We start from the raw sequence: 27,095 nt of genomic DNA on the forward strand, positions 1-27,095 counted from the left end.
CAATTCACCTCGTGCCCGCTTGCCCCGCTTTCTACCCGTGGCCCCGCGTGCGCCTCCTTTTCAGATAACAATACAATTCCCTCATGAATGCCTTGATTGAATCTGCCTCCACCACACTCTCAGGCAGCGCCTTGTCAGATCCTAACCACTCGATTGTGTGGAGAAGTTTTCCCTCATGGTCGCCACGGCTTCTTTCGCCGATTACCTTAAATCCGTGCCTTCCTTGTTTCCAATCTTCCAGAGGAACACAAGGACTCTGGGGCAGGAGTAGGCCATTCGGCCCTTCGATCCCTGCTCTGCCGTTTGATAAGACCGTGGCTGATCTGGTTGTGGTCTCGGCTCCGCTTTGCTGTCCTGACCCCCCGAACCCTCATCTATCAAAAGCCTGTAACTCTGCCTTGAATGAATTCGACGACACAGCCTCCCACTGCTTCCTGGGGAAGAGAATTCCACAGGCCAACAACCCCCTGAGAGAAAAATAATTCTCCTCCTCCTCCATCTGAAAAGGGAGGCCGCTTATTCTTAAACTGTGTCCCCCCTGGTTCTAGTCTGATAAGCAAATGTGTTGAAATAAATTGCAGGGGGTTGGGGGGAGAAAATAATTTTATTCAAAGGCAAAGGATTTCACTGCCGGGATATTACTCCTAGCAGTGCTTTGGGAATTCATCTTTCATTCCTGGAAGATTTGCTCAGCCTCTCAGCGTAGGACAAAGCTCTTATCCCATGGACCAATTTAGTGAATCTTCACTGTACGGCCTCCAGTGCAAGTCCATCCTTCCTTAAACGTGGAGACCAGGACTGCACACACTGCTCCAGACATGGTCTCACCAAAGCCCCTGTACAACTCTTAGCGATAGTTCTTTATTCCAATGCTCCAATCCCCCCCCCTCCCCCAACCCTTGCGATAAAGGTAACCCCCCCCGGAGGGCCGACGACTGTGAAACTGGCTGAGTTGCAGCCGAAGGCTGTGAAGATGGTGTTCCGGCAGTGAGGGCGGACAGTGCTAGAGTGGCCCACCAGATGGCAGCATCCCTCAGCTGACGGCGCCTCCGATTCATCGAGTGATGCAGGACAGAAAGGGTCCATTCAGCCCGTCGGACAGGCCCTAGTTCTCCGAGATCTCCGCTCCGGGGAGAGTAAACCACAGCTTTTCTGGTTCCTCCGCGTCACCGAAGCCTTTCCTCCCCGGTACTATTCCAGCGAGTCTCTCCGAGGCCTTGACATCCTTCCTTTGTGGAGTTGGGGCTGCTGCGATTGGCCTCAGTTCCTCTGGGTTAGAGAAGTTGGGTGGGTGGGTGGGGGGGGATAGGGATGATAAATCAGCTCAGGCTGCCGCTCCTGATAGTGTTCGAAAGGGGAGGCGTTGGGGAAACGAATGTAACCTGCGCTGCGATGCCTCTGGTGGCCGGATAGCTTGCCAAGTGGAAACCATGTAACTCTCCCACGGGCAGGGAAACAGAACTGCAGGCCCTTGTGGTTGTGTTAAAACAGCTCCACCATAATGGGTGCGGGAGTGGCGTTACCCCTTCCACTTAACAACCCCCTTCCCCTGGAAAGGGGGGAGAGGGGAACAGTCCGGAACTCCAACTCAGTCATCACCCCAAAGCCTGATGAACGAGCCCTGAATAAAAGTCCAGCCAATCGTTCCCCAGTGAGTGAAGCAGCGGTGTCTGACTCACTGCTCAACCTGTCACATTAATACATGTAGCCTGGTTGATTAGTTAACGGCCTGGAAGTACCTGTGACAAATTATAGAGTAGATCCATTGACTGATACAGCACAGAACACCAGAAATAAGAGCAGGAGTAGACCACACCGCCTGTCAATCCTGCCCCACTGTTCAATACGATCGTGGCCGATCTTTGAGCTTCAACTCCATTTTCCCCACCCGCTCCTCCGTATCCCTTCATTCCCTGAGAGACCCAAAAATCTGTCCATCCCCAGCCTCAACTGTATTCAGCAGCGATGGAGCATCCACAACCCTCTGGGGTAGAGAATTCCAAAGATTCACAACCCTTTGAGTGAAGAAATTTCTCCTCATCTCAGTCCTAAATGACCTTACCCTGAGACTGGCCTCCCCCGCACCGTGTTTTAGATTCCCCGACCTATGGAAACAATCTCTCAGCGCCCACCCTGTCAAACCCCCCTCAGAATCTTGTAGGTTTCAATGAGATCGCCTCTCATTCTTCTAAACTCCAGAGAAAATAGACCCAATTTACTCAGCTTCTCATCGTAGGACAGCCCCCTCATCCCTGAGACCACCTCCCATGCAAGGATATCCTTCCTTAAATGTGGAGACCAAAACTGAGCACAGTGTTCCCGATGTAGTCTCATCAAAACCCTGTACAACTCTACCATGGGTCCTCTATTCCTGTACTCCAATCCCCTTTCAATAAAAGCCAAACATGCCACCATCTGCCTTCCTAAGGAGGCCATTTGGCCCATCCAGTATGTGCTGGCCCTTTGAAAGAGCTATCCAATTAGTCCCCACTACCCCTTGCTCTCATCTCCCAAGCCCTTCAACTTTTCCCCTTCAAGCATTTATCCCAGTCCCTTTTGAAAGCCACAACAGAATCTGCTTACTCTGCCCTTTCAGGCAGTATGTTCCGGATTGTCGCATCTTATTGAGTATAAAACATTTCTGCTCGTCTCTGCAGCTGACGTGCAGGTACAGCAAGCAACTCAGAAGGCAAATAAATGTGTCGGCCTTTATTACAAGAGGGTTTGAGTGCAGGAGAAAAGATGTCTAACTGCAATTGTATAGAGCCTTGGTGAGACCACACCTGGAGTATGGTGGGCAGTTTTGGTCTCCTTACCTCAGGAAAAATATATTTACCACAGAGGGAGTGCAGCGAAGGTTCACTAAATTAATTCCTGGGATGGAGGCATTGTCCTATGAGGAAAGATTAAATAGACTGGGCCCACATTCTCTGGAGTTTAGGAGAATGAAAGGTGATCACATTCAAACGTACGAAATTCTTATGGGGTTTGACAGGGCAGATGCAGTTAGGATGTTTCCCCTGGTTTTGGGGGATGGGGGGTCCAGAATAAGTGTCAGGGTATTTAGGATTGAGGTGAGGAGGAATTTCTTCACTCAGGAGGTGGCGAATCTCTGGCATTCTCTGCGCTAGAGGGCTGTGGAGGTTCAGTCATCGAGTATGTTGAAGACTGAAATTGATAGAGTTCTGCGCGTTAAAAATATCAAGGGGACAAGGTGAGGGGCAGGGGGTTTAGCAGGGGGGGATGTGAGGAAAAACTTTTTTTACCCAGAGGGTGGTGAGGGTCTGGAATGCGCTGCCTGGGAGGGTGGTGGAGGCGGGTTGCCTCACATCCTTTAAAAAGTACCTGGATGAGCACTTGGCATCGTCATAACATTCAAGGCTATGGGGCCAAGTGCTGGTTAAATGGGATTAGGGTAGGTAGGTCAGGTGTTTCCACTTAGATTAGGAGAGATAAACACGAGAGGACAGAGAGTGGTGAGAGTGTGGAACGAGCTACCATCTGACGTGGTAAATGCGGGCTCACTCTTAAGTTTTAAGAATAAATTGGATAGATACATGGATGGGAGAGGTCTGGAGGGTTATGGACTAGGTGCAGGTCAAGGGGACTAGCGGAATAATATTTCGGCACAGACTAGAAGGGCTGAATGGCCTGTTTTCTGAGCTGTAGTGTTCTATGGTTTCTCACGTGTCGGTGCAGACTCGATGGGCCGAAGGGCCTCTTCTGCGCTGTGGGATTCTATGATACGGCGATAGTGCAGGGAAACGGTGTTGAAGCAGAAGATCGACTATGGTCTGGATGAACGGTGGAGTGGGCTCGATGGGCTGAATGGCCTCCTCCTGCTCCTATTTCTCACATTCTTATCTCTCCCCACCCCCCCCACTCCCACGGCTCTTTTGCCAATGACTTCAAACCTGTGTCCTCCTGTTACCGACCCCCCCCCCCCGGCAGAGAAGGTGCTATGTGAATGCAATTTGTTGAGTAATCGGGAGGCAGCAGTTTAAGGGTTAACCCTCAGCCCTGCAAAGAGCTGACTTTCCTGTATCGTACTCCCAACAGTTCAGGAGCGGTATTCCTCGCTGCCAGAGCATGTGTGTGTGTGTGTGTGTGTCTGGAGAGAAGGGCCTGCATTTGGCAGTGAGAGGGTTAACGCATTCGGTCCTGTTTAAGGTCCACATGCTGTCACTCAGACCCTCTCTCTCTCTCTCTCTTTCCCCCACCATCTCATTCCACACGTCTGCTCCTGAATCCCTCAATCACAGTCAAGCTATCTCGCCGACACTGCGCCTAATATTATTCGGGCCGGTGGGGGGTGGGTGCGCGATTGAAGCAGAGAGGAAATTTGCAGAAATCTGTATGTTGAAATTCCACAGTCATTCCTGCAGTAATCCAGGGGGAGGATCTGCACAGGACCAGCCGCTTGTCGGGAAGTGAAAGATAAACAGCTTCGAACGGGGTTTTTGGTTGTTGGGGGGGGAGGTGGGTGGGCTTCAGGACATTTGGATGGTGGACTGGCAAGAGAGTGGCAATCACCATGGATTTAAACCGAGAGGGAGCAGCGTTCTGGGGGCAGACTGCTTTCCTGATCGCAGCCCCCTAATCAGCAACTCATTGTGTATCCTTCTTTGGGAAAGAAAATCAGTTTGTTCGGAGAGGAGAGAGAGAGAGAGAGTGGGAGAGGAGAAGGAGAGAGCGTCCGAGAGGAGGAGAGCGGTAGAGTGTGAGTGAGACGAGGGGAGAGGGAGAGCGCGTGAGAGGGGAGGAGAAGGAGAGGGGGAGAGTGTGAGTGAGACGAGGGGGAGAGGGAGAGCGCGTGAGAGGGGAGGAGAAGGAGAGGGGGAGAGTGTGAGTGAGACGAGGGGAGAGGGAGAGCGCGTGAGAGGGGAGGAGAAGGAGAGGGGGAGAGTGTGAGTGAGACAGGGAGAGCGTGTGGGAGGAGAGGAGAAAGAGAGAGAGTGTCCGAGAGGAGTGGGTGGGGAGGGTGTAAGTGAGACGAGAGGAGAGAGAGGGAGAGTGCGTGAGAGGGGAGGAGAAGGAGAGGGGGAGAGTAAAAGTAAGACGAGAGGAGAGGGGGACAGTGTAACTGAGGCGAGACAGGAAAAGTGTGTTTGAGATTAGGGGAGAGGGAAATTGTGATAGGAGAGGGGGAGAAAGTGGAGAGTAGAGGGAGAGAGTGTGCAACAGGAGAGTGGGAAAGTATATGAGAGAGGGAGAGTGTGAGAGGAGAGAGGGAGGAAAGCAAAGGGGGAGAGGCTGTGTGAGAGGAGAGTCGACAGAGAGGAGGGAGGGACAGTGGGAGAGGAGAGGGAGAGTGTGTGTGAGATGAGAGAGGCGGAGTGTGTGAGATGAACTGATTCAGATGAGCACTATCCTCGAGGACACACTGACCCAGACTGGCTTCAGTCTGGCTTGGAGTTTCTTTGGGCCGTAGGTGGAGGGAGTTTCTCTGGGCCGTAGGTGGAGGGAGTTGCTCTGGGTGGAGGGAGTTGCTCTGGGTGATAGGTGGAGGGAGTTGCTCTGGGGGGCAGGTGGAGGGAGTTGCTCTGGGTGGAGGGAGTTGCTCTGGGGGGCAGGTGGAGGGAGTTGCTCTGGGTGGAGGGAGTTGCTCTGGGTGGAGGGAGTTGCTCTGGGGGGTAGGTGGAGGGAATTGCTCTGGGTGGTAGGTGGAGGGAGTTGCTCTGGGTGATAGGTGGAGGGAGTTGCTCTGGGTGATAGGTGGAGGGAGTTGCTCTGGGTGATAGGTGGAGGGAGTTGCTCTGGGTGATAGGTGGAGGGAGTTGCTCTGGGTGATAGGTGGAGGGAGTTGCTCTGGGTGATAGGTGGAGGGAGTTGCTCTGGGTGGAGGGAGTTGCTCTGGGGGGTAGGTGGAGGGAGTTGCTCTGGGTGGAGGGAGCTGGCAGGACCATGAAGCAGGGCTGGTTTTTCTGGGCTCTCTGTGGCCTCCTCCGCTTGGCGAGTAGCTCTGGCCCGGTGCCGCTGACCATTGCGGTGGTCCTGCCTCAGAACAACACGGCCTACCCCTGGGCTTGGCAGCGAGTGGGGCCGGCCGTCCGTCTGGCCAGGGACCACATCAACAAGGACCCCGGCCTGCTGGCCAGCCACCGGCTGCGCTACGTGTTTGGGAACTGTGAAGATGGGCAGGGCACCTGCTCGGAGTCCATCGCCCCCTTGGTGGCCGTGGACCTCAAGTTTGCCAACAACCCCGATGTGTTCGTTGGGCCCGGGTGCGTGTACACGGCGGCGCCCGTGGCTCGCTTCACCGGGCACTGGAAGGTGCCCATGTTGACCGCGGGGGCGCCCGCCTACGGCTTCTCCTCCAGGTCCCACAACTACCCGCTGATGACCAGGACCGGCCCCTCGCATGGCAAGCTGGGGGAGTACGTGGCCCTCATCCACCAGCGCTTCAACTGGACCAAGAGAGCCCTGATCATGTACAACGATGAGAAGACCGACGACAGACCCTGCTACTTCGCGGTCGAAGGCCTCTATCAGGAGATGCCCAAATTCAAAAACCTGACGGTGGTGGACATCCCCTTCAAGGAGAGCGGATCCATTGACTACGCCTTCCTGATTCAGGAGATCAGGCAGAAAGGCCGCAGTAAGTGCCGAAATCCACCTCTTATTTCGGTGACACGGGAAGCGAGCAGTGCAGAAGGAGGCCGTTCAGCCCGTCGCGCCCTGTGCCAGCCCTTTAGGAAGGGCGACGGAATTGGCCCCACTCTCCTCTGCTCTCTCCCCAGATCCTTCCCCCCCCCAGCCTTCAGGTATTTATCCGATTCACCCCTATCGGCAAGTTCCTGTTGGATCTGGTCCCCCCACCCCCCCCACCCCTCCGCCCTCTCAGGCAGCACCTCCCAGGGTAATTTTCATTCCTCCATTCCCCTCTGCTTTTCACCCTCAACCAGATCATGGTTCCTCTACGGAGATTTCAAAAATATAGATGTATTTTTTTTTGAAATATCAAATGCATTAATGACCTTGCTTCTCAAATCGGGATCTGGAACCGGAATTCTCGAATTTCCAGCACAGAAACAGGCCATTCGGCCCCTCTGCTCCGTGCTGGTGTTTCTGCTCCACAGGTGCTTCCTCCCACCCCCTTCTTCATCTCCACCCCATCACCATCTTCTTTATCCCTCTCTCCCTCACGTGTTTATCCAGCTTCCCCCCCCCTTCAATGCATCTCTACGATTCACCTCCACCACTCCCTGTGGGAGCGAGTCCCACATTCTCCCCACTCCCCGTGGGAGCGAGTCCCACATTCTCCCCACTCCCCGCGGGAGCGAGTCCCACATTCTCCCCACTCCCCGCGGGAGCGAGTCCCACATTCTCCCCGCTCCCCATGGGAGCGAGTCCCACATTCTCCCCGCTCCCCGTGGGAGCGAGTCCCACATTCTCCCCCCTCTCTCTCTGGGTAATGACGTTTCTCCTGAACGCCCCATTGGGTTTATTGGTGACCGTCTCATAATTAATAGCCCAGCCTCAATTTAAAGAACGTTTGACGGTTCCTAAATGCCATTTCACGCTGGGTTGAGCAGCCGTTTTTTTTTATGGGAGAGACAGAGAGAGGAGGCGATCAGTTGACGCTCACTCACATCTCCCTCCTTTTATGGGAGGCTAGCTTTAATTGGACGGAAGAGGGTAATGGATGCGAACTAAAGCAGTGACCGTTCTCCTAAATCGGAAATCACGAGGAGCCGATTTGAAGTCCCTCATTTAAATCAACGTCAGGCGATTGACCTTAGCTCCTTCTGAAAGCATCCCCTCGTTTTGATATGTTTTTTTAAAAAAAAAGATTCATGGGGGTTGTTAACTTATTCGCCCGCATTCTGTAAATGGGATGAAATAAATCAGTGCAAAGGCTCTCTGTTAATCTGCAGGTCCTGTACGATAGCAGCGATCCATCAACCTGCACAGCCCCTCTCAAAGTGAAATGAAATTCTTTAAATTGTATTTTGTCGCTGTCATTGTAAATTCTGACCTGGAGGGGGCGGTGACGTGCATGATAAGTGGGAGTACGTTCGGAGTGAAGGGGGCACTGTGGTGTGTATCAACCCCGGGTCACAAGTTGCTCAGTCCTACGCCCAGGTGATAGGGAATATTTATATATATATATATATATATATACACAAGGTCACACTGCTTGCAGTGACCCTGAGCTCTGGGAAGGGCTCCATGGCCATCCTGTGTCCAGCGCTGGAGGCTCCCACCTCAGTCAGTGATTCAACGCCAAGGTACCTGGGATCTGAGGATGGAGCTAGCGAAGGATTATGGACGACGGGCTTCTTCGCCCGAGGTGGGGTCGGAGAGGAATTTTCCAGAACTCCCGGCCGGCTCGACAGCCCTCGGAGATCACTGCCCTCCTCCAACCCTGTCCTCTTGAGCATCCCTCCATATCCATCTCTCCACCATTAGCGGCCGATGCCTCGGTTTAAAGATTAATCCGAGAGACAGCACCCCTGACAGTGCGGCGCTCCCTCAGTACTGACCCTCCGACAGTGCGGCACTCCCTCAGTACTGACCCTCCGACAGCGCGGCACTCCCTCAGTACTGACCCTCCGACAGCGCGGCACTCCCTCAGTACTGACCCTCCGACAGCGCGGCATTCCCTCGGTACTGACCCTCCGACAGTGCGGCACTCCCTCAGTACTGACCCTCCGACAGTGCGGCAATCCCTCAGTACTGACCCTCCGACAGTGCGGCACTCCCTCAGCATTGACCGTCCGACAGCGCGGCGCTCCCTCAGCACTGACCCTCCGACAGTGTGGCGCCCCCCTCAGTACTGACCCTCCGACAGTGCGGCGCCCCCCTCAGTACTGACCCTCCGACAGTGCGGCGCTCCCTCAGTACTGACCCTCCGACAGTGCGGCGCTCCCTCAGTACTGACCCTCCGACAGTGCGGCGCTCCCTCAGTACTGACCCTCCGACAGTGCGGCGCCCCCCTCAGTACAGGCACTGGGAGTATTGCCCTGAAATATGTGCCTAAGTCCCTGGAGTGGGCCTGGGACCCTGCCCTTGTCACTCCGAGGTAGGCAGCCACTGTCGGGTGACTATCCCTGGTACACGTGGGAGTGAGGACAGAGTTGGACACTGTTGCCTAGCGATGCCCTGCTGTCACTCGCAGACCCACGTGGATTGGACACAGTGCGGCTGTATCTCAGGGTCAGTCAGTGCCTCAAGAGTGACTGGACAATCGTAACCACATTCTGAAAGGGGGTTTCTGTGACAGACCCTCATGACTGTGGGACTTCAGCTGGTCTCCCATCCCCAAGCTCCAGCGATGAGCGTTTATATATCAGTCTGGATTCCAGGTGTGGGAGTGTGCTCTCTCTCCGTTAACAGCCTAGAGGGATGGGGAAAGGGACTGTGGGAATGTGGGAACCTCAGGACCAGTACATGCAATCTCTGGTCCCTACTGAACCCAGATTAGTCTCAACACCTCCATGGCTCCATGGTTACCGAGAAATAAGTTTCACCCGGGCCCCCTCCCCTTAACTGTTGCCAGGAGATTTCAGGAGGAAGCTGTGAGCCAGGCAGGATATTATTCCCAGTGCCTCCTGAACATTCCACTTTGCGGCTGTGATGGGAGATGTTGCATCATGACATTGTGCAGGGCTTCTGAAAGCTGAACTGAACCACATCCTTATTTTATTCATTCACGGGATGTGGGTGTCACTGGGCTAGGCTCAACATTTATTGCCCCGTCCCTAATTGCCCCCTTGAGAAGGTGGTGGGTGAGCTGCTGCCTTCTTGAGCCGCTGCAGTCCCTGTGGTGTAGGTACACCCACGGCGCTGTTAGGAAGGGAGTTCCAGGATTTTGACCCAGCGACAGTGAAGGAACGGCCGATATATTTCCAAGTCAGGGTGGTGAGTGGCTGGGAGGGGAACTTCCAGGTGGTGGTGTTCCCCATGTGTCTGCTGCCCTTGTCCTTCTAGATGGTAGAGGTCGTGGGTTTGGGCGGCGCTGTCAAAGGACCCTTGGTGAGTTGCTGCAGTGCATCTTGTAGATGGTACACACGCTGCTGCTACTGTGCGTCGGTGGTGGAGGGAGTTTGTGGATGTGATGCCGATCAAGCGGGGCTGCTTTGTCCTGGATGGTGTTGAGCTTCTTGAGTGTTGTGGGAGCTGCACTCATCCAGGCAAGTGGGGAGTATTCCATCACACTCCTGACTTGTGCCTTGTAGATGGTGGACAGGCTTTGGGGAGTCAGGAGGTGAGTTACTCTCCACAGGATTCCCAGCCTCTGACCTGCTCTTCACACCGGAGCAGGCAGAATGTCACACCCTTCAGCAGGAGAGGTGGTCTTGCAGTCTGCCGACTTGTCTTGTGTTTCAACAATGACACCCACACCGTTCAACAACTTGAAGCATAAAAAAAAATAAAAATAGGATCTCTCAAACAAACACTGAACAATCTGTGTGGGCAGCAAACACCAGGAGGAAATTAAACAGTCAGCCAGTGATTTAATTTTCGGAAGCTGAGTGACAGGCCAGATTATTACAACACTGAAAAGGTCCAGCGGGTTGGGGGATGTGGGCAGAGGGGAGTCCCGATACCTTAGACCTTTCACTGAGGGAGGGTACCTGCTGGCAGAACCCACTCACCGCTCCCACCCCACCGCTCCCATCTTCCACACCTTCTCTCCCAAAGGAGGCTGAAGTTTCACACACGGAGCACGGGTGGGATCTTAGTCTAGCCGGTCTTCACGTGGGAGCCTAGTCGGTGCGAGGAGGCCTATTCGACCACAGGGGGAATCACAGCTGAGCCTGCTTTCTTAACTATGGGGCTCCCTCTGCCTCCCTGCACCTGCCAACTCTATCCTGAGGACGTTTGTTGGGGAGAGGGGGGGGGGATCGAACATACAAACTAGGAGCAGGACTAGGCCACTCGGCCCCTCGAGCCTGCTCCGCCATTCAATGAGATCATGGCTGATCTGATTGTCACCTCGACCCCATGTTCCCGCCCTTTCCTGATAACCTCTCACCCCACCTCGTTTACCAGCCTCTGCCTTAAAGATGTCCAAAGACTCTGCTTCCAGCGCCTTTTGAGGAAGAGAGTTCCAGAGGCTCACGACCCTCAGAGAGAAAAAACCTCCCTCATCTCTGTCCTAAATGGGCGACCCCTTATTTTTAAACAGTGACCCCCTAGTTCTAGATTCACCCACAAGAGGAAACATCCTCTCCACATCCACCCTGTCAAGACCCCTCAGGATCTTATATGTTTCAATCGAGTCGCCTCTTACTCTTCTAAACTCCAGCGGATACAAGCTTAGCCTGTCCAACCTTTCCTCATAAGACAACCCGCCCATTCCAGGTATTAGCCTGGTAAGCCTTCTCTGAACCGCTTCCAACACATTTACATCCTTCCTTAGACAGGGAAACCAACCCCTGTGCACAGTATTTCGGCTGGCTGTCTCAAGCGGCCCCCGGGCTCACTTGGAAGGAGGACAGAAATAATCCGGCGGTGAGGTTTGTGTTAAAAAAAAAAGAGAGAAGTGTGGGTGAGACCAGCGATGCCTCCTGTGGTTGAATATCTTACCAACCCTTCTGCAGTGGGGCGTGCGTGTGTGTGTGTGCATGAGGGCGGGGTGGGTGGTGCCTGGTGCCTGTGAAACCCAGCCCACCACCCGGAATTCCTGTTCGAGGCCTGAACAGGGGCTGAGGCTGCGAGGTTATTAACTCCCCCACCCCGCCCGGCTGGAGAGTCCAGAACACGACCGGGGGGCACGGTCTCAGGGTCAGGGGGAGGGGTCAGCCGCTGAGGGCTGAAGTGGGGGTGGTGGGAGGGGAGTGGGGCGCATTGGTGGATAACAGTTGCCCAGATTCTCACTCCGTGTCTTTGCTTCTCTTGCCCTCCGCCTCTCCCGCTCTCCATCTCCGCCCTCCCTCCCTTCCCCCTTGGACAGTCATCTACATCTGCTGCTCCCCCAACACGTTCCGCCAGCTGATTCTCCACGCCAGGCGGGCGGGCATGACCGGCGGCGAGTACACCTTCTTCCACTTGGACGTGTTCGGGGAAAGCCTGCGGGGGGCAGGCGGGCAGGCGCCGCTGTTGCCGTGGAGACGGCAGGACCCGGACGACGGGGACGCCAAAGAGGCCTATGCGGTGAGGCTGGGCTCTGGGTCGCCGTCGCTGACTGAGGGGTGGGGAGGGGGCCGTTGAGGGTCTGGCGGGCAGCGAGGGTGGGGGTGGTGAGTAGGGGGGAACCCACACCGGCCCCGGTTGAAACGGCCAACCCTCCATCTTGGATTGACGCCCATCACCCAGGCAAGATTGGCAGAGGGTCCCGGAGGAATCCCACTGGTTCAAGGCAAGACTTCACGGAACCCATGAGTCTCGGGTTGACACATGGGTCTCAGATGTTCCACAGAGATGAGATAGAATCGCTTAGAATCGCACCGAATTCAGATCGAATTAAGAACACCGGATCATGAGCAATGGGAGCACGAGTAGACCATCCGGCCCCCTTGAGCCTGGTCCACCATTCAACACAATCGCGGCTGATTATCAGCCTTAACTGCGCTTTCCCACCCGCTCTCCGCCTGTCTTTTTTTGATTTATTCACAGGGGGGATGTGGGGCACCACTGGCTAGGCCAGCGTTTGCGGCCCATCCCCCCTAATTGCCCCCTCGGCTGGCTCGGCCGTTGTTTAAGAGTCAGCTGCCCTGCTGTGGGTCTGGACCCACAAGCAGGGGAAGGATGGCAGGACCTGGTTCCCGAGAGGGCATTCGCGGTCCCGACGTGTTTCCCGGTCACCCGTGACTGAGGCGAGCTTTTCAATTCCAGGCTTTATCGAATTCTACTTCAACTCCACCAGCGGCCGTGGTGGGATTTGAACCTGCGCCCCCCCCCCAAGTGCGTCAGCCCTGGGGCCTCTGGGTTACTAGCCCAGTGATGTTGCCACTAAGCCACCGTCTCCAAGGGGGGTGGGTGTGGCTGGTTCCTGGAGCACGTAGAATTGGGAGAGCACCTCCTCCTGCCCCCTCTGCACCAAATACCCACTTACATCGAATCCCCGACTTAGCGCCGAGTTCACTCTGCTCCTGAATCCCTCTGTGCTTCCCCACTCGTTATATCGAATTAGAGAACTTACGTATCATCGTATAGGTTCACACACACTTTACATTGAATTGCCTACACTTTACATAGGATTTCTGAAGAATTTACATTGGGTTTATGTGTAAATTTTTACAGGACGGGGTTACGCACATTCACATTGAACTACATTGCGTTCCCAGCACAGAGCCAGGCCACTCGGCCCCTCTGCCCCGTGCTGGTGTTTCTGCTCCACACGAGCCTCCTCCCACCCGCAACCCCCACTTCATCTCTTCCCCCACCACCAACATCTCCTTCTATTCCTTTCTCCCTCCTGTGTTTATCTAGCTTCCCCTTCAATCCATCTCTGCGATTCATCTCCCCCACTCCCCATGGGAGCGAGTCCCACATTCTCCCCGCTCCCCACGGGAGCGAGTCCCACATTCTCCCCGCTCCCCGCGGGAGCGAGTCCCACATTCTCCCCGCTCCCCGTGGGAGCGAGTCCCACATTCTCCCCGCTCCCCGTGGGAGCGAGTCCCACATTCTCCCCGCTCTCCACGGGAGCGAGTCCCACATTCTCCCCACGGGAGCGAGTCCCACATTCTCCCCCACTCCCCGTGGGAGCGAGTCCCACATTCTCCCCGTGGGAGCGAGTCCCACATTCTCCCCGTGGGAGCGAGTCCCACATTCTCCCCGCTCCCCGTGGGAGCGAGTCCCACATTCTCCCCACTCCCCGTGGGAGCGAGTCCCACATTCTCCCCGCTCCCCGTGGGAGCGAGTCCCACATTCTCCCCGCTCCCCGTGGGAGCGAGTCCCACATTCTCCCCGCTCTCCGCGGGAGCGAGTCCCACATTCTCCCCACGGGAGCGAGTCCCACATTCTCCCCCACTCCCCGTGGGAGCGAGTCCCACATTCTCCCCGTGGGAGCGAGTCCCACATTCTCCCCGTGGGAGCGAGTCCCACATTCTCCCCGCTCCCTGTGGGAGCGAGTCCCACATTCTCCCCACTCCCCGTGGGAGCGAGCCCCACATTCTCCCCACTCCCCGTGGGAGCGAGTCCCACATTCTCCCCACTCCCCGTGGGAGCGAGTCCCACATTCTCCCCGCTCTCTGGGTAAAGAAGTTTCTCCTGAATTCCGCATTGGGTTTCTCCAGTATTACATTGTAATGATTGATTATCTTTGATCCATATTGATTTATTCTTGTGTCAGGGTGATTTGTGCCTGACTCAGCCAGCTTGCCAAGATGCTCATTACTGTAGCGCATGGAGCTCAGTCCTTGAAATATTCCCCTGTCTCTCTATCACAGGCGGTGATGGTTATAACATACAGGGAGCCAGACAACCCAGAATACAACCAGTTCGTGCAAGATTTAAAAGAATATGCCTTCCGCTATTTCAATTTCACCATCGAGGATACCCTGGTGAGTTGCTGCTGGTTTAGAAGCCGGGAGCGGTGATGCACGTTTAGCGAAGACTCCTGTCTGTACCATTCCAGTCACCGTGGCTCAATAGGTACCACTGTCACCTCAGCGCCAGGTGGTTGTGGGCTCTAGTCCCGCTCCAGGGATGTGAGCGCATAACGCAGGCTGAGATTTCAGTGCAGCACTGAGGGAGCGCCGCACTGTCGGAGGGTCAGTACTGAGGGAGCGCCGCACTGTCGGAGGGGTCAGTACTGAGGGAGCGCCGCACTGTTGGAGGGTCAGTACTGAGGGAGCGCCGCACTGTCGGAGGGTCAGTACTGAGGGAGTGCCGCACTGTCGGAGGGTCAGTACTGAGGGAGTGCCGCACTGTCGGAGGGTCAGTACTGAGGGAGTGCTGCACGGTCGGAGGGTCAGTACTGAGGGAGTGCCGCACTGTCGGAGGGTCAGTACTGAGGGAGCGCCGCACTGTCGGAGGGTCAGTACTGAGGGAGTGCTGCACGGTCGGAGGGTCAGTACTGAGGGAGCGCCGCACTGTCGGAGGGTCAGTGCTGAGGGAGCGCCGCACTGTCGGAGGGTCAGTACTGAGGGAGCGCCGCACTGTCGGAGGGTCAGTACTGAGGGAGCGCCGCACTGTCGGAGGGTCAGTACTGAGGGAGTGCCGCACTGTCGGAGGGTCAGTACTGAGGGAGTGCCGCACTGTCGGAGGGTCAGTACTGAGGGAGTGCCGCACTGTCGGAGGGTCAGTACTGAGGGAGTGCCGCACTGTCAGAGGGTCAGTACTGAGGGAGTGCCGCACTGTCGGAGGGTCAGTACTGAGGGAGTGCCGCATTGTCGGAGGGTCAGTACTGAGGGAGTGCCGCACTGTCGGAGGATCAGTACTGAGGGAGTGCCGCACTGTCCGTGGTGCTATACATAAGTGCACAATATCGGTGGTTGCAACATATCAGGACAAAGAATGTCTACATCTGATTCTGTCTCGGGTTTTGTTAGGGACCCTATGCTCCCCCTGCCCAATAGCGTTACTCCTGACACCCTCTTCAAAGTGTTCTGCAGCCTCAGTATAACCTCCTCTTCTCACTCCCTCTTCCAGATGAACTATATTGCTGGAGCATTCTATGACGGAGTCATGCTGTATGCCCATGCGCTGAACGAGACGCTCGCTGCTGGGGGGGACACCAGGAATGGGGTAACCATTACCCGGCAGATGTGGAACCGAACTTTCCATGGTAAAGAATGTAGTGTGAACCCCAGCACCCAGTGTACAGAGTTCCCCTGAGAGAGAGGGGACAGGGAGACACCAGTCAGTGTACAGAGTTCCCCTGAGAGAGAGGGACTGGGAGACACCAGTCAGTGTACAGATATCTCCCTGAGAGAGAGAGGGACTGAGAGACACCAGTCAGTGTACAGATATCCCAGTGAGAGAGAGAGGGAGTGGGAGACACCAGTCAGTGTACAGATATCTCCCTGAGAGAGAGAGGGACTGAGAGACACCAGTCAGTGTACAGATTTCCCCCAGAGAGAGCGTGGATGGAAGATTGAGTCAGTGTAGATATCTCCCTGAGAGAGAGAGAGAGGGGACTGAGAGACACAGTCAGTGTACAGAGTTCCCCTGAGAGAGAGAGGACTGAGAGACACCAGTCAGTGTACAGATATCTCCCTGAGAGGGAGAGGGACTGATAGACACCAGTCAGTGTACAGATATCTCCCTGAGAGAGAGAGGGTGACTGAGAGACATCAGTCAGTGTACAGATATTGCTCTGGTAGAGAGGGGACCGAGAGACATCAGTCAGTGTAGAGGTATCTCCCTGAGAGAGGGGGACTGAGAGACATCAGTCAGTGTACAGATATTGCTCTGGTAGAGAGGGGACCGAGAGACATCAGTCAGTGTAGAGGTATATCCCTGAGTGAGAGGGACTGAGAGACACCAGTCAGTGTACAGGTATCCCCCTGAGAGAGATGGAATGAGAGACACCAGTCAGTGTACAGATATCCCCCGAGGGAGAGAGAGAGACTGAGAGACACCAGTCAGTGTACAGATATCTCCCTGAGAGAGAGGGACTGAGAGACACCAGTCAGTGTACAGATATCTCCCTGAGAGAGAGAGGACTGAGAGACACAGTCGGTGTACAGATATCTCCCTGAGAGAGAGGAACTGAGAGACACCAGTCAGTGTACAGATATCTCCCTGAGAGAGAGGGGACCGAGAGACACCAGTCAGTGTACAGATATCTTCCTGAGAGAGCGTGGACTGAGAGACACCAGTCAGTGTACAGATATCTCCCTGAGAGAGCGTGGACTGAGAGACACCAGTTCATGTACAGATATCTCCCTGAGAGAGAGAGGACTGAGAGACACCAGTCAGTGTACAGATATCTCCCTGAGAGAGAGAGGGACTGATAGACACCAGTCAGTGTACAGATATCTCCCTGAGAGAGAGAGGGGACTGTGAGATACCAATCAGTGTACAGGCATCTGCTGAGAGAGAGAGAGACTGAAAGATACCAGTCAGTGTACAGATCTTTCCCGCAAGAGAGAGATAGTTACTGAGAGACACCAATCAGTGTACAGATATCTCCCTGAGAGAGAGAGGGACTGAGAGACACCAGTCAGTGTACAGATATCTCCCTGAGAGAGAGAGGGACTGAGAGACACCAGTCAGTGTACAGATATCTCCCTGAGAGAGAGAGGGACTGAGAGACACCAGTCAGTGTAGAGATGTCTCCCTGAGAGAGAGAGGGACTGAGAGGCACCAGTCAGTGTACAGATATCTCCCTGAGAGAGAGGGGACTGAGAGACACCAGTCAGTGTACAGATATCTCCCTGAGAGAGAGGGGACTGAGAGACACCAGTCAGTATACAGATATCTCCCTGAGAGAGAGGGGACTGTGAGATACCAATCAGTGTACAGGTATCTGCTGAGAGAGAGAGAGACTGAAAGCCATCAGTCAGTGTACAGATCTTTCCCGAAAGAGAGAGATACTGACTGAGTGACAACAGTCAATGTAAAGATACCCCACTGAGAGAGGGTGACTGAGAGACACCAGTCAGTGTACAGATATTGCTCTGGTAGAGGGGGGACCGAGAGACATCAGTCAGTGTAGAGGTATCTCCCTGAGTGAGAGGGACCGAGAGACACCAGTCAGTGTACAGATATTGCTCTGGTAGAGGGGGGACCGAGAGACATCAGTCAGTGTAGAGGTATCTCCCTGAGTGAGAGGGACTGAGAGACACCAGTCAGTGTACAGATATTGATCTGGTAGAGAGGGGACCGAGAGACACCAGTCAGTGTAGAGGTATCTCCCTGAGTGAGAGGGACTGAGAGACACCAGTCAGTGTACAGATATTGCTCTGGTAGAGAGGGGACCGAGAGACATCAGTCAGTGTAGAGGTATCTCCCTGAGTGAGAGGGACTGAGAGACACCAGTCAGTGTGCAGATATCTCCCTGAGAGAGAGAGGACTGAGAGACACCAGTGAGTGTACAGATATCTCTCTGAGAGAGAGAGGGGACTGATAGACACCAGTCAGTGTTCAGATATCTCCCTGACAGAGAGACTGAGAGACACTAGTCAATGTACTGATATCTCCCTGAGAGAGAGGGGACTGAGAGACACCAGTCAGTGTACAGATATCTCCCTGAGAGAGAGAGGGACTGAGAGACACCAGTCAGTGTACAGATATCTCCCTGAGAGAGAGGGGACTGTGAGATACCAATCAGTGTACAGGTATCTGCTGAGAGAGAGAGAGACTGAAAGACATCAGTCAGTGTACAGATCTTTCCCAAAAGAGAGAGATACTGACTGAGTGACACCAGTCAATGTAAAGATACCCCACTGAGAGAGGGTGACTGAGAGACACCAGTCAGTGTACAGATATTGCTCTGGTAGAGGGGGGACCGAGAGACATCAGTCAGTGTAGAGGTATCTCCCTGAGCGAGAGGGACTGAGAGACACCAGTCAGTGTACAGATATTGCTCTGGTAGAGAGGGGACCGAGTGACACCAGTCAGTGTAGAGGTATCTCCCTGAGTGAGAGGGACTGAGAGACACCAGTCAGTGTACAGATATTGCTCTGGTAGAGAGGGGACCGAGAGACATCAGTCAGTGTAGAGGTATCTCCCTGAGTGAGAGGGACTGAGAGACACCAGTCAGTGTACAGATATTGCTCTGGTAGAGAGGGGACCGAGAGACATCAGTCAGTGTAGAGGTATCCCCCTGAGAGAGATGGAATGAGAGACACCAGTCAGTGTACAGATTTCCCCCGAGGGAGAGAGAGAGACTGAGAGACACCAGTCAGTGTACAGATATCTCCCTGAGAGAGGGTGACTGAGAGACATCAGTCAGTGTACAGATATCTCCCTGAGAGAGAGGGGACTGAGAGACACCAGATAGTGTAGAGGTATCTCCCTGAGAGAGAGGAACTGAGAGACACCAGTCAGTGTACAGGTATTTCCCTGAGAGAGATGGAACTGAGAGACACCAGTCAGTGTACAGATATCCCCCGAGGGAGAGAGAGAGACTGAGAGACACCAGTCAGTGTACAGATATCTCCCTGAGAGAGAGAGGGACTGAGAGACACCAGCCAGTGTACAGATATCTCCCTGAGAGAGAGGGACTGAGAGACACCAGTCAGTGTACAGATATCTCCCTGAGAGAGAGAGGACTGAGAGACACAGTCGGTGTACAGATATCTCCCTGAGAGAGAGGGGACTGATAGACACCAGTCAGTGTACAGATATCAGCCTGAGAGAGAGAGGGACTGAGAGACACCAGTCTGTGTACAGATATCTCCCTGAGATAGAGGAACTGAGAGACACCAGTCAGTGCACAGATATCTCCCTGAGAGAGAGGGACTGAGAGACACCAGTCAGTGTACAGATATCTCCCTGAGAGAGCGTGGACTGAGAGACACCAGTTCATGTACAGATATCTCCCTGAGAGAGAGAGGACTGAGAGACGCAGTCAGTGTACAGATATCTCGCTGAGAGAGAGGGACTGAGAGACACCAGTCAGTGTACAGATATCTCCCTGAGAGAGAGAGGGACTGAGAGACACCAGTCAGTGTACAGATATCTCCCTGAGAGAGAGAGGGACTGAGAGACACCAGTCAGTGTACAGATATCTCCCTGAGAGAGAGGGGGACTGAGAGACACCAGTCAGTGTACAGATATCTCCCTGAGAGAGAGAGGGACAGAGAGACACCAGTCAGTGTACAGATATCTCCCTGAGAGAGAGAGGGACTGAGAGACACCAGTCAGTGTACAGATATCTCCCTGAGAGAGAGGGACTGAGAGACACCAGTCAGTGTACAGATATCTCCCTGAGAGAGAGAGGGGACTGATAGACACCAGTCAGTGTACAGATATCTCCCTGAGAGAGAGAGGTACTGAGGGACACCAGTCAGTGTACAGATATCTCCCTGAGAAAGAAAGGGACTGAGAGACACCAGTCAGTGTACAGATATCTCCCTGAGAGAGAAGGGACTGAGGGACACAGTCAGTGTACAGATATCTCCCTGAGAGAGAGAGAGGACTGAGGGATACTGTCAGTGTACAGATATCTCCCTGAGAGAGAGGGGGACTGATAGACACCAGTCAGTGTACAGATATCTCCCTGAGAGAGAGAGGTACTGAGGGACACCAGTCAGTGTACAGATATCTCCCTGAGAAAGAAAGGGACTGAGAGACACCAGTCAGTGTACAGATATCTCCCTGAGAGAGAAGGGACTGAGGGACACAGTCAGTGTACAGATATCTCCCTGAGAGAGAGAGAGGACTGAGGGATACTGTCAGTGTACAGATATCTCCCGGAGAGAGAGAGGACTGAGGGATACTGTCAGTGTACAGATATCTCCCTGAGAGAGAGGGGACTGAGAGATACCAGTCAGTGTACAGATACCTCCCTGAGGGACAGAGACTGAAGTAACAATGACAGTCATTTGTCCCCTGCCAGTTGCCCATGAGAAGGCTGTGGTGAGCTGCCTTCTTGAATCGCTGCAGTCCCTGTGGTGTAGGTACCCCCACAGCGCTGTTAGGGAGCGAGTTCCAGCGACAGTGAAGGAACAGCCGATATATTTCCAAGTCAGGGTGGTGAGTGGCTCGGAGGGGAACTTCCAGGTGGTGGTGTTCCCCATCTGTCTGCTGCCCTTGTCCTTCCAGGTGGCAGTGTTTACGCATTGGGGAAGTGTTGTATAAGGGGGCAGTGGGCTAGGACAGGGAGGATGGAGGGGCAATGGAGCTTCAAACAGGTGAAATTTCTGAGCTGCTGGAACATCCATTTTCCATTTGAATTTCTGTAGGAGTGACTGGCTGTCTGAAGATGGACGAAAATGGGGACAGGGAGAATGACTACTCACTGTGGGACATGACCGATACAGATTCCGGAACATTCCAGGTCAGGAAATTCCCATCCTTACTCCTCACAGGGCAGCTACAGTGCGGGGAGGTGGTGGTGGACTGGTATTGTCACTGGACTGGCAGGGACCTGGGTTCGAATCCCCCCCCACGGCCAATGGTGAAATTTGATTTCAATAAAAATCTGGAATTAAAAGTCTGATGGTGACCATGAAACCGTTGTCGATTGTTATAAAAACCCCATCTGGGTCACTAATGTCCCTTTAGGGAAGGGAAATCTCCCGTCCTTACCCGGTCTGGCCTACACATGACTCCAGACCCACAGCCGTGTGGTTGACTCTTAACTGCCCTCTCTGAACAAGGGCAATTAGGGATGGGCAATAAATGCTGACCTAGGCAATGATGCCCACACCCCATGAACGAATAAACCAAAGTCCCCCTTCCTGCCTGAATGTCGGAAAGTCGCCCAACCCTTTTCCTTACGGCTCTGTAAGCCGACAGTTGTGGCCTGCTGGCTGACACTCTCACCAACTTTAAAGGAGATGTCGATTTTCTGATCCCTCAGTACTGACCCTCCGACAGTGCGGCGCTCCCTCAGCACTGACCCTCCGACAGTGCGGCGCTCCCTCAGCACTGACCCTCCGACAGTGCGGCATTCCCTCAGTACTGACCCTCCGACAGTCCAGCGCTCCCTCAGTACTGACCATCTGACAGTGCGGCGCTCCCTCAGTACTGACCATCTGACAGTGCGGCGCTCCCTCAGTACTGACCATCTGACAGTGCGGCGCTCCCTCAGTACTGACCCTCCGACAGTGCGGCACTCCCTCAGCACTGACCCTCCGACAGTGCGGCGCTCCCTCAGCACTGACCCTCCGACAGTGCGGCGCTCCCTCAGTACTGACCCTCCGACAGTGCAGCCCTCCCTCAGTGCTGACCCTCCGACAGTGCGGCATTCCCTCAGTACTGACCCTCCGACAGTCCAGCGCTCCCTCAGTACTGACCCTCCGACAGTGCGGCACTCCCTCAGTACTGACCATCTGACAGTGCGGCGCTCCCTCAGTACTGACCATCTGACAGTGCGGCGCTCCCTCAGTGCTGACCCTCCGACAGTGCGGCACTCCCTCAGCACTGACCCTCTGACAGTGCGGCACTCCCTCAGTACTGACCCTCCGACAGTGCGGCGCTCCCTCAGTACTGATCCTCCGACAGTGCGGCGCTCCCTCAGTGCTGACCCTCCGACAGTGCGGCGCTCCCTCAGTACTGACCCTCCGACAGTGCGGCACTCCCTCAGTGCTGACCATCTGACAGTGCAACACCTCTCAGTGCCGTCCTGGGAGTGTCAGCCTCGATTACGGGCTCAAGACTCTGGAATGGGATTTGAGCCCATGAACATCTGACCCAGAGGCGAGAGTTTAACCCATTGAGCCACGGCTGACAGCTATTTAATAGTCCTCTCCCTGTGTCCTGGCCCTTCAGGTGGTGTCTCACTACAATGGGACTGTGAAGAGAATCCTGCCTGTTGCCGGAGTGGAGATTCACTGGCCTGGGAACATGGTGCCAAAGGATGTTCCTCACTGTGGATTTGAGAATGAGAAACCAACCTGCCAGAAAGGTCAGTCTCTGGCCAAGTACAGAGGAGAGAGAACTCTGCACTCACACCTTCTTTGCACCCCATTCCTGTCTATCTACAGCGAGGGAGAGAGAGAGAGAGATAGGCTCAAGGTTTCACAGAGACTGCCTCCCCCCTTTAACCTCAGTCCAATGGAGTTGGTTGATTGATCCGGCAGCTGTAGTCGTCCCTGGGCTGATAATTCAGAGGGCGTGAGTTCAGATCCCAGTTTGAGAATTGAGCTTTGAGGGCGCAGTCTCAGGATGGGAGGTTGGCCCTTTCAGACCGAGGAGGAATCTCTGCAGTCAGATGGTTGTGCATCTTTGGGATTCTCTACCCCAGAGAGCTGTGGACGGTGAGCCATTGACTACATTCAAGGCTTGAGATTGAGGTATTTTTAGACACTGAGGGAATTGAGGGATCTGGGAATTGGGCGGTGAGTAGAGTTGGTGGCTGAAGATCAGCCATGATCCCACTGTATGGCCTCCTCCTGCTCCCATTCCTATCCAAGGTGGAATCACATCCTAACCCCAGTACTGTCCTTGCCCATTGTCCCCATCGGAGAATCATACAGCCCAGCACTGAAGGCGGCCATTCAGCACATCCTGCCTGTATCGCTTGTTTGGTAGAGTTATCCAATTAGTCCCAGTCCCTCTGCTCTTTCCCCATAGCTCTTTAATATTTCCCCTTAACGAAGAGGGTTTCATTCTGGTCAATCTCTTCTGCACCCTCTCCAAGGCCTTGACATCCTTCCTAAAGTGTTTGGCCCAGAATTGGACACAATACTCCAGCTGAAACCAAACTAGCGTTTTAGAAAGGGTCGGAATTACTTCTTTGCTCTGTTCTCATTACCTCTGCTCATAAAGCCCCACCTAAATCCTCTGAATAGTGGCACAGAGCAAGAACCTGTCACTTGAAAACAAGCATGCTGGCAATTCGGAAGGCAAATGGTATGTTGGTCTTTGTCGCAAGAGGATTTGAGTACAGGGGTGACGATGTCTTGCTTCAGTTGTGTAGAACCTTGATTAGACCACACCCGGAGTACTGTGCGCAGTTTTGGTCTCCTTGCCTAAGGAACGATATACTTGGCACAGAGGGAGCGCAAAGGAGATTGACCAGGCTAATTCCTGGGATGGCGGGATTGTCGAATGAGGAGAGATTGAGGAGACTGGGCCTGTATTCTCTAGAGTTTAGAAGAATGAAAGGTGATCTCATCGAAGTGCACAAAATTCCTACAGGGCTCGACAAGGTAGATGCAGGAAGGATGTTTACCCTGGCTCTGGTGGCGGTGGGGGAGGGTGGGGGTCTAGAACCAGAAGACTACAGCCTCATGTTAAGAGGTTGGCCATTCAGGACTGAGAAAAGGAGGGATTTCGTCACTCAGATGGTGGTGACTCTTTGGAATTCTCTACCCCAGAGGGCTGTGGAGGGTCAATCATTGAGTACGTTCAAGACAGAGATCAATAGATTTCTAGATATTAAAGATATCAAGAGGTATGGGGGTATTGAGGGCAAATGGCTTTGAGGTAGAAGAGCAGCCATGATGAAATTGAATGGTGGAGCAGGCTCAAGGGGCTGAATGGCCTACTTTTGCTCCTGTGTTCCTATGTAACTCTGGCTGATTGTCTCTTCCCTACTGCCAGACCCAGCTGCTACATAAGTCCCCTTCCTATACACAATGGACCATTACCCTGACCCTGCTGTGCAAAGTCTCGGGATATTCCTCACAGCGATTTTATTTCCTCTTCAGGAAGAGCTTTCACGATGCTGGAGGTCCTATCAATCGTCGTCAGTCTGATTCTCCTCATCATAACCATCACCTCGTTTCTGATCTACAGGTAACAGACCTTCAGAGGGTGTTCAGGAAGGGGTGTGTTCTCCATGAGAGGCAGTGTGATTATTCGACTGTCAGGAAGATATAACAATGTGATTGGAATTTATTGTTGTGTTGTGTGTGTTTGTGTGTCTGTAAATTAGTACCATGATAAATTTTTATGATCAGAGAGGTAAAGTCCAAAGCCATAGTGAAACAATGGGAATTTGCATTCAAAGGGGAAAATGTATATAAAGGAATAAAGGCTGTGTGTCAGGGTAGGCAGTTTTTAACATCTAACAAGTGTGAAAAACCTTCAGCATCTATGCCTCAAGTTACTGTTTTCAAAGAACTGAAGTTAGGAAAACCCACTTTGAATTTGGCTTGTTCAGGGTATTGTGTGTCACCCTGCCTGGGTCTTTTAGAATCGATGTGTCTTACTGTTGCTTTAATGAAAGTGTAACTGGGAGTTAGATTGATTAGGGGATTTAGAAGTTATCATAGTGGTAATTTGTAGATCTATGTATGTGCTTAAAAATCATTTATCTTGTTAATAAATGTTTAATCTAGTTTTGTGAAAACCTTGGTGGTCTTATTACTACTGATTTCAAGGCACGCATCTCGAAATTTATACAAATTGCAAAACAAGTTGTGGTAGTTGTCTCAAGTTTCCCTTTGAGACGTGAACAACTCAGCGTTTACCATCGGCTGTGCCACAACACTACAGAGTCCAACATAGAAACTACAGCACCGATACAGGAGGGATTGGCACCCAAGCCCATTGATAATTTATCTAGAATTCTGCTGGGCAGATAGCTGAGGTTTCTCAGGGAGGGGGTTAGCAATTGGACAGCCAATGATGGGCTGAATGGTCTCTTTCTGTGCTGAATCATTCTGTGATTCAACCTCTGATCGATGAATGCCCTTCCATCGCTATCCACTCTGGTAGGAAGAAGATAAAAGCAGATTTTTTTTTAAATTTAAAATGTGAAAGGCTAGCAAATGTCGCCATTCGAAGGGATTGGGGTGTCCTTGTGTACAAATCCCAGTAAACTAATATGCCGACACAGCAAGCAATTATTATTGGAAAGAGATTATGCAGTAATTGTGTGGGCTTTGGTGAGACCACAGCTGGCGTACTGTGCACAGTCTCCTTATTGAAGGAAGGGTATACTTGCCTTGGAAGAGGGTAGAGTGGAGTTTCACTAGACTGGGCCCTGGGATGAGAGATGGAGTAGAATGGGACCGATACTGTCTGCAGTTTATAAGAATGAGAGGCGATCTCATTGAAACTCTTAGAGGGGTTGACAGGGTAGATGCTGGACAGTCTAGAACGCAGGATCACAGTCCCAGGAGAAGCGATCAGCCATTTCAGACTGCGAGCAGGAGATATTTCTTCACTCAACCTTTGGAATTCTCTAGCCCAGGGAGCTGTGGATGCTGTGCCGTTGAGTATATTCAAGATTGAGATTGAGAGGTTTTTGGAGCCTCAAGGAATGAGGAGATATGAGGTTCAGGGGGGAGCAGAGTTGAGGCTGAGGATCGACCATGATCTTACTGAATGGCGGGAGCAGGCTTAGGGAGGCTGTATGGTCCACCCCTGCTCCTATTTCTCGTGTTCTTATGTCCTTTGACAGGAAGTTTAAGCTGGAGAAGGAGCTGGCGAGTGAGCTGTGGCGTATACGCTGGGAGGACATTCAACTCAGTAACCTAGAGAAGAACCTGCGGAGTATGGGCAGCAAGCTGACCCTGTCGTTGGTAAGAGGACAGGCCTCTCTCTGGTGTGTGGGACCTCATGCAAGAGAGGGGGACACTTACTACAGAAGAGACACTTTCCTAGGTTCCTTAATACTAAAGTTGAGCTCCATCAACCCAGTGAGCTGAGAGACTTAGTATAGGACATCCTGATGTCATGGTAGGCACTATACAAATGCAAAGCACCAGTCCCTAATTTTGCACCAAAGCAGGCCAACATGGGTAACGTCATATGGTGCACATTGGTGACACACTTTGTTGGGATAATGTAGAGGGAGCTTTACTCTATATCTAACCCCATGCTGTACCTGTCCTGGGAGTGTTTGATGGGGACAGTGTAGAGGGAGTTTTACTCTGTATCTAACCCCGTGCTGTACCTGTCCTGGGAGTGTTTGATGGGGACAGTGTAGAGGGAGCTTTACTCTATATCTAACCCCATGCTGTACCTGTCCTGGGAGTGTTTGATGGGGACAGTGTAGAGGGAGCTTTACTCTGTATCTAACCCCGTGCTGTACCTGTCCTGGGAGTGTTTGATGGGGACAGTGTAGAGGGAGCTTTACTCTGTACCTAACCCCGTGCTGTACCTGTCCTGGGAGTGTTTGATGGGGGCAGTGTAGAGGGAGTTTTATCCTGTATGTAACCCCGTGCTGTACCTGTCCTGGGAGTGTTTGATGGGGACGGCGCAGACGAGTTTTATTCTGTATTCACACTTCCTTTCAGCCATCCTATTCTACCATGAACAGCAATTCAATTTTTCAGTGACAGATGACCCATTCTCCCAGTGACCCCAGTGACAGGTGGACCATTCCCTCAGTGACAGGCAGCCCATTCCCCCAGGGACACATGACCCATTCCCTCAGTGACAGGCGGACCATTCCCACAGTGACAGGTGGACCATTCCCTCAGTGACAGGCGGACCATTCCCCCAGTGACAGGTAGACCATTCCCCCAGTGACAGGTAGACCATTCCCTCAGTGACAGGCGGCCCATTCCTTCAGTGACAGGTGGCCCATTCCCCCAGTGACAGGCAGACCATTCCCTCATTGACAGGTGGCCCATTCCCTGAGTGACATGCAGCCCATTCCTCCAGTGACAGGTGGCCCATTCCCTTAGCGA

The 27,095-nt window shown here is 53.4% G+C and overlaps 1 protein-coding gene across 1 annotated transcript in view; it reads left to right on the top strand.

Annotated features, from left to right (window-relative positions):
• Positions 1-5,844: 5,844 nt before the first annotated feature.
• LOC144672261 (atrial natriuretic peptide receptor 1-like) overlaps positions 5,845-27,095 on the top strand; it is a 55,970-nt gene continuing 34,719 nt past the window's right edge. Inside the window, exons 1-8 of the mRNA XM_078534102.1 lie at positions 5,845-6,598; positions 11,903-12,102; positions 14,340-14,453; positions 15,544-15,679; positions 20,748-20,842; positions 22,279-22,414; positions 24,162-24,249; positions 25,862-25,982. Coding sequence (XP_078390228.1) covers positions 5,905-6,598; positions 11,903-12,102; positions 14,340-14,453; positions 15,544-15,679; positions 20,748-20,842; positions 22,279-22,414; positions 24,162-24,249; positions 25,862-25,982 — 1,584 coding nt within the window. The 5' untranslated portion in view covers positions 5,845-5,904. The remainder of the gene's footprint in view (positions 6,599-11,902; positions 12,103-14,339; positions 14,454-15,543; positions 15,680-20,747; positions 20,843-22,278; positions 22,415-24,161; positions 24,250-25,861; positions 25,983-27,095) is intronic.

Source organism: Cetorhinus maximus, chromosome 36 (genome assembly GCF_964194155.1).
Source record: "Cetorhinus maximus chromosome 36, sCetMax3.hap1.1, whole genome shotgun sequence".
Classification (NCBI taxonomy): Eukaryota; Metazoa; Chordata; class Chondrichthyes; order Lamniformes; family Cetorhinidae; genus Cetorhinus; species Cetorhinus maximus.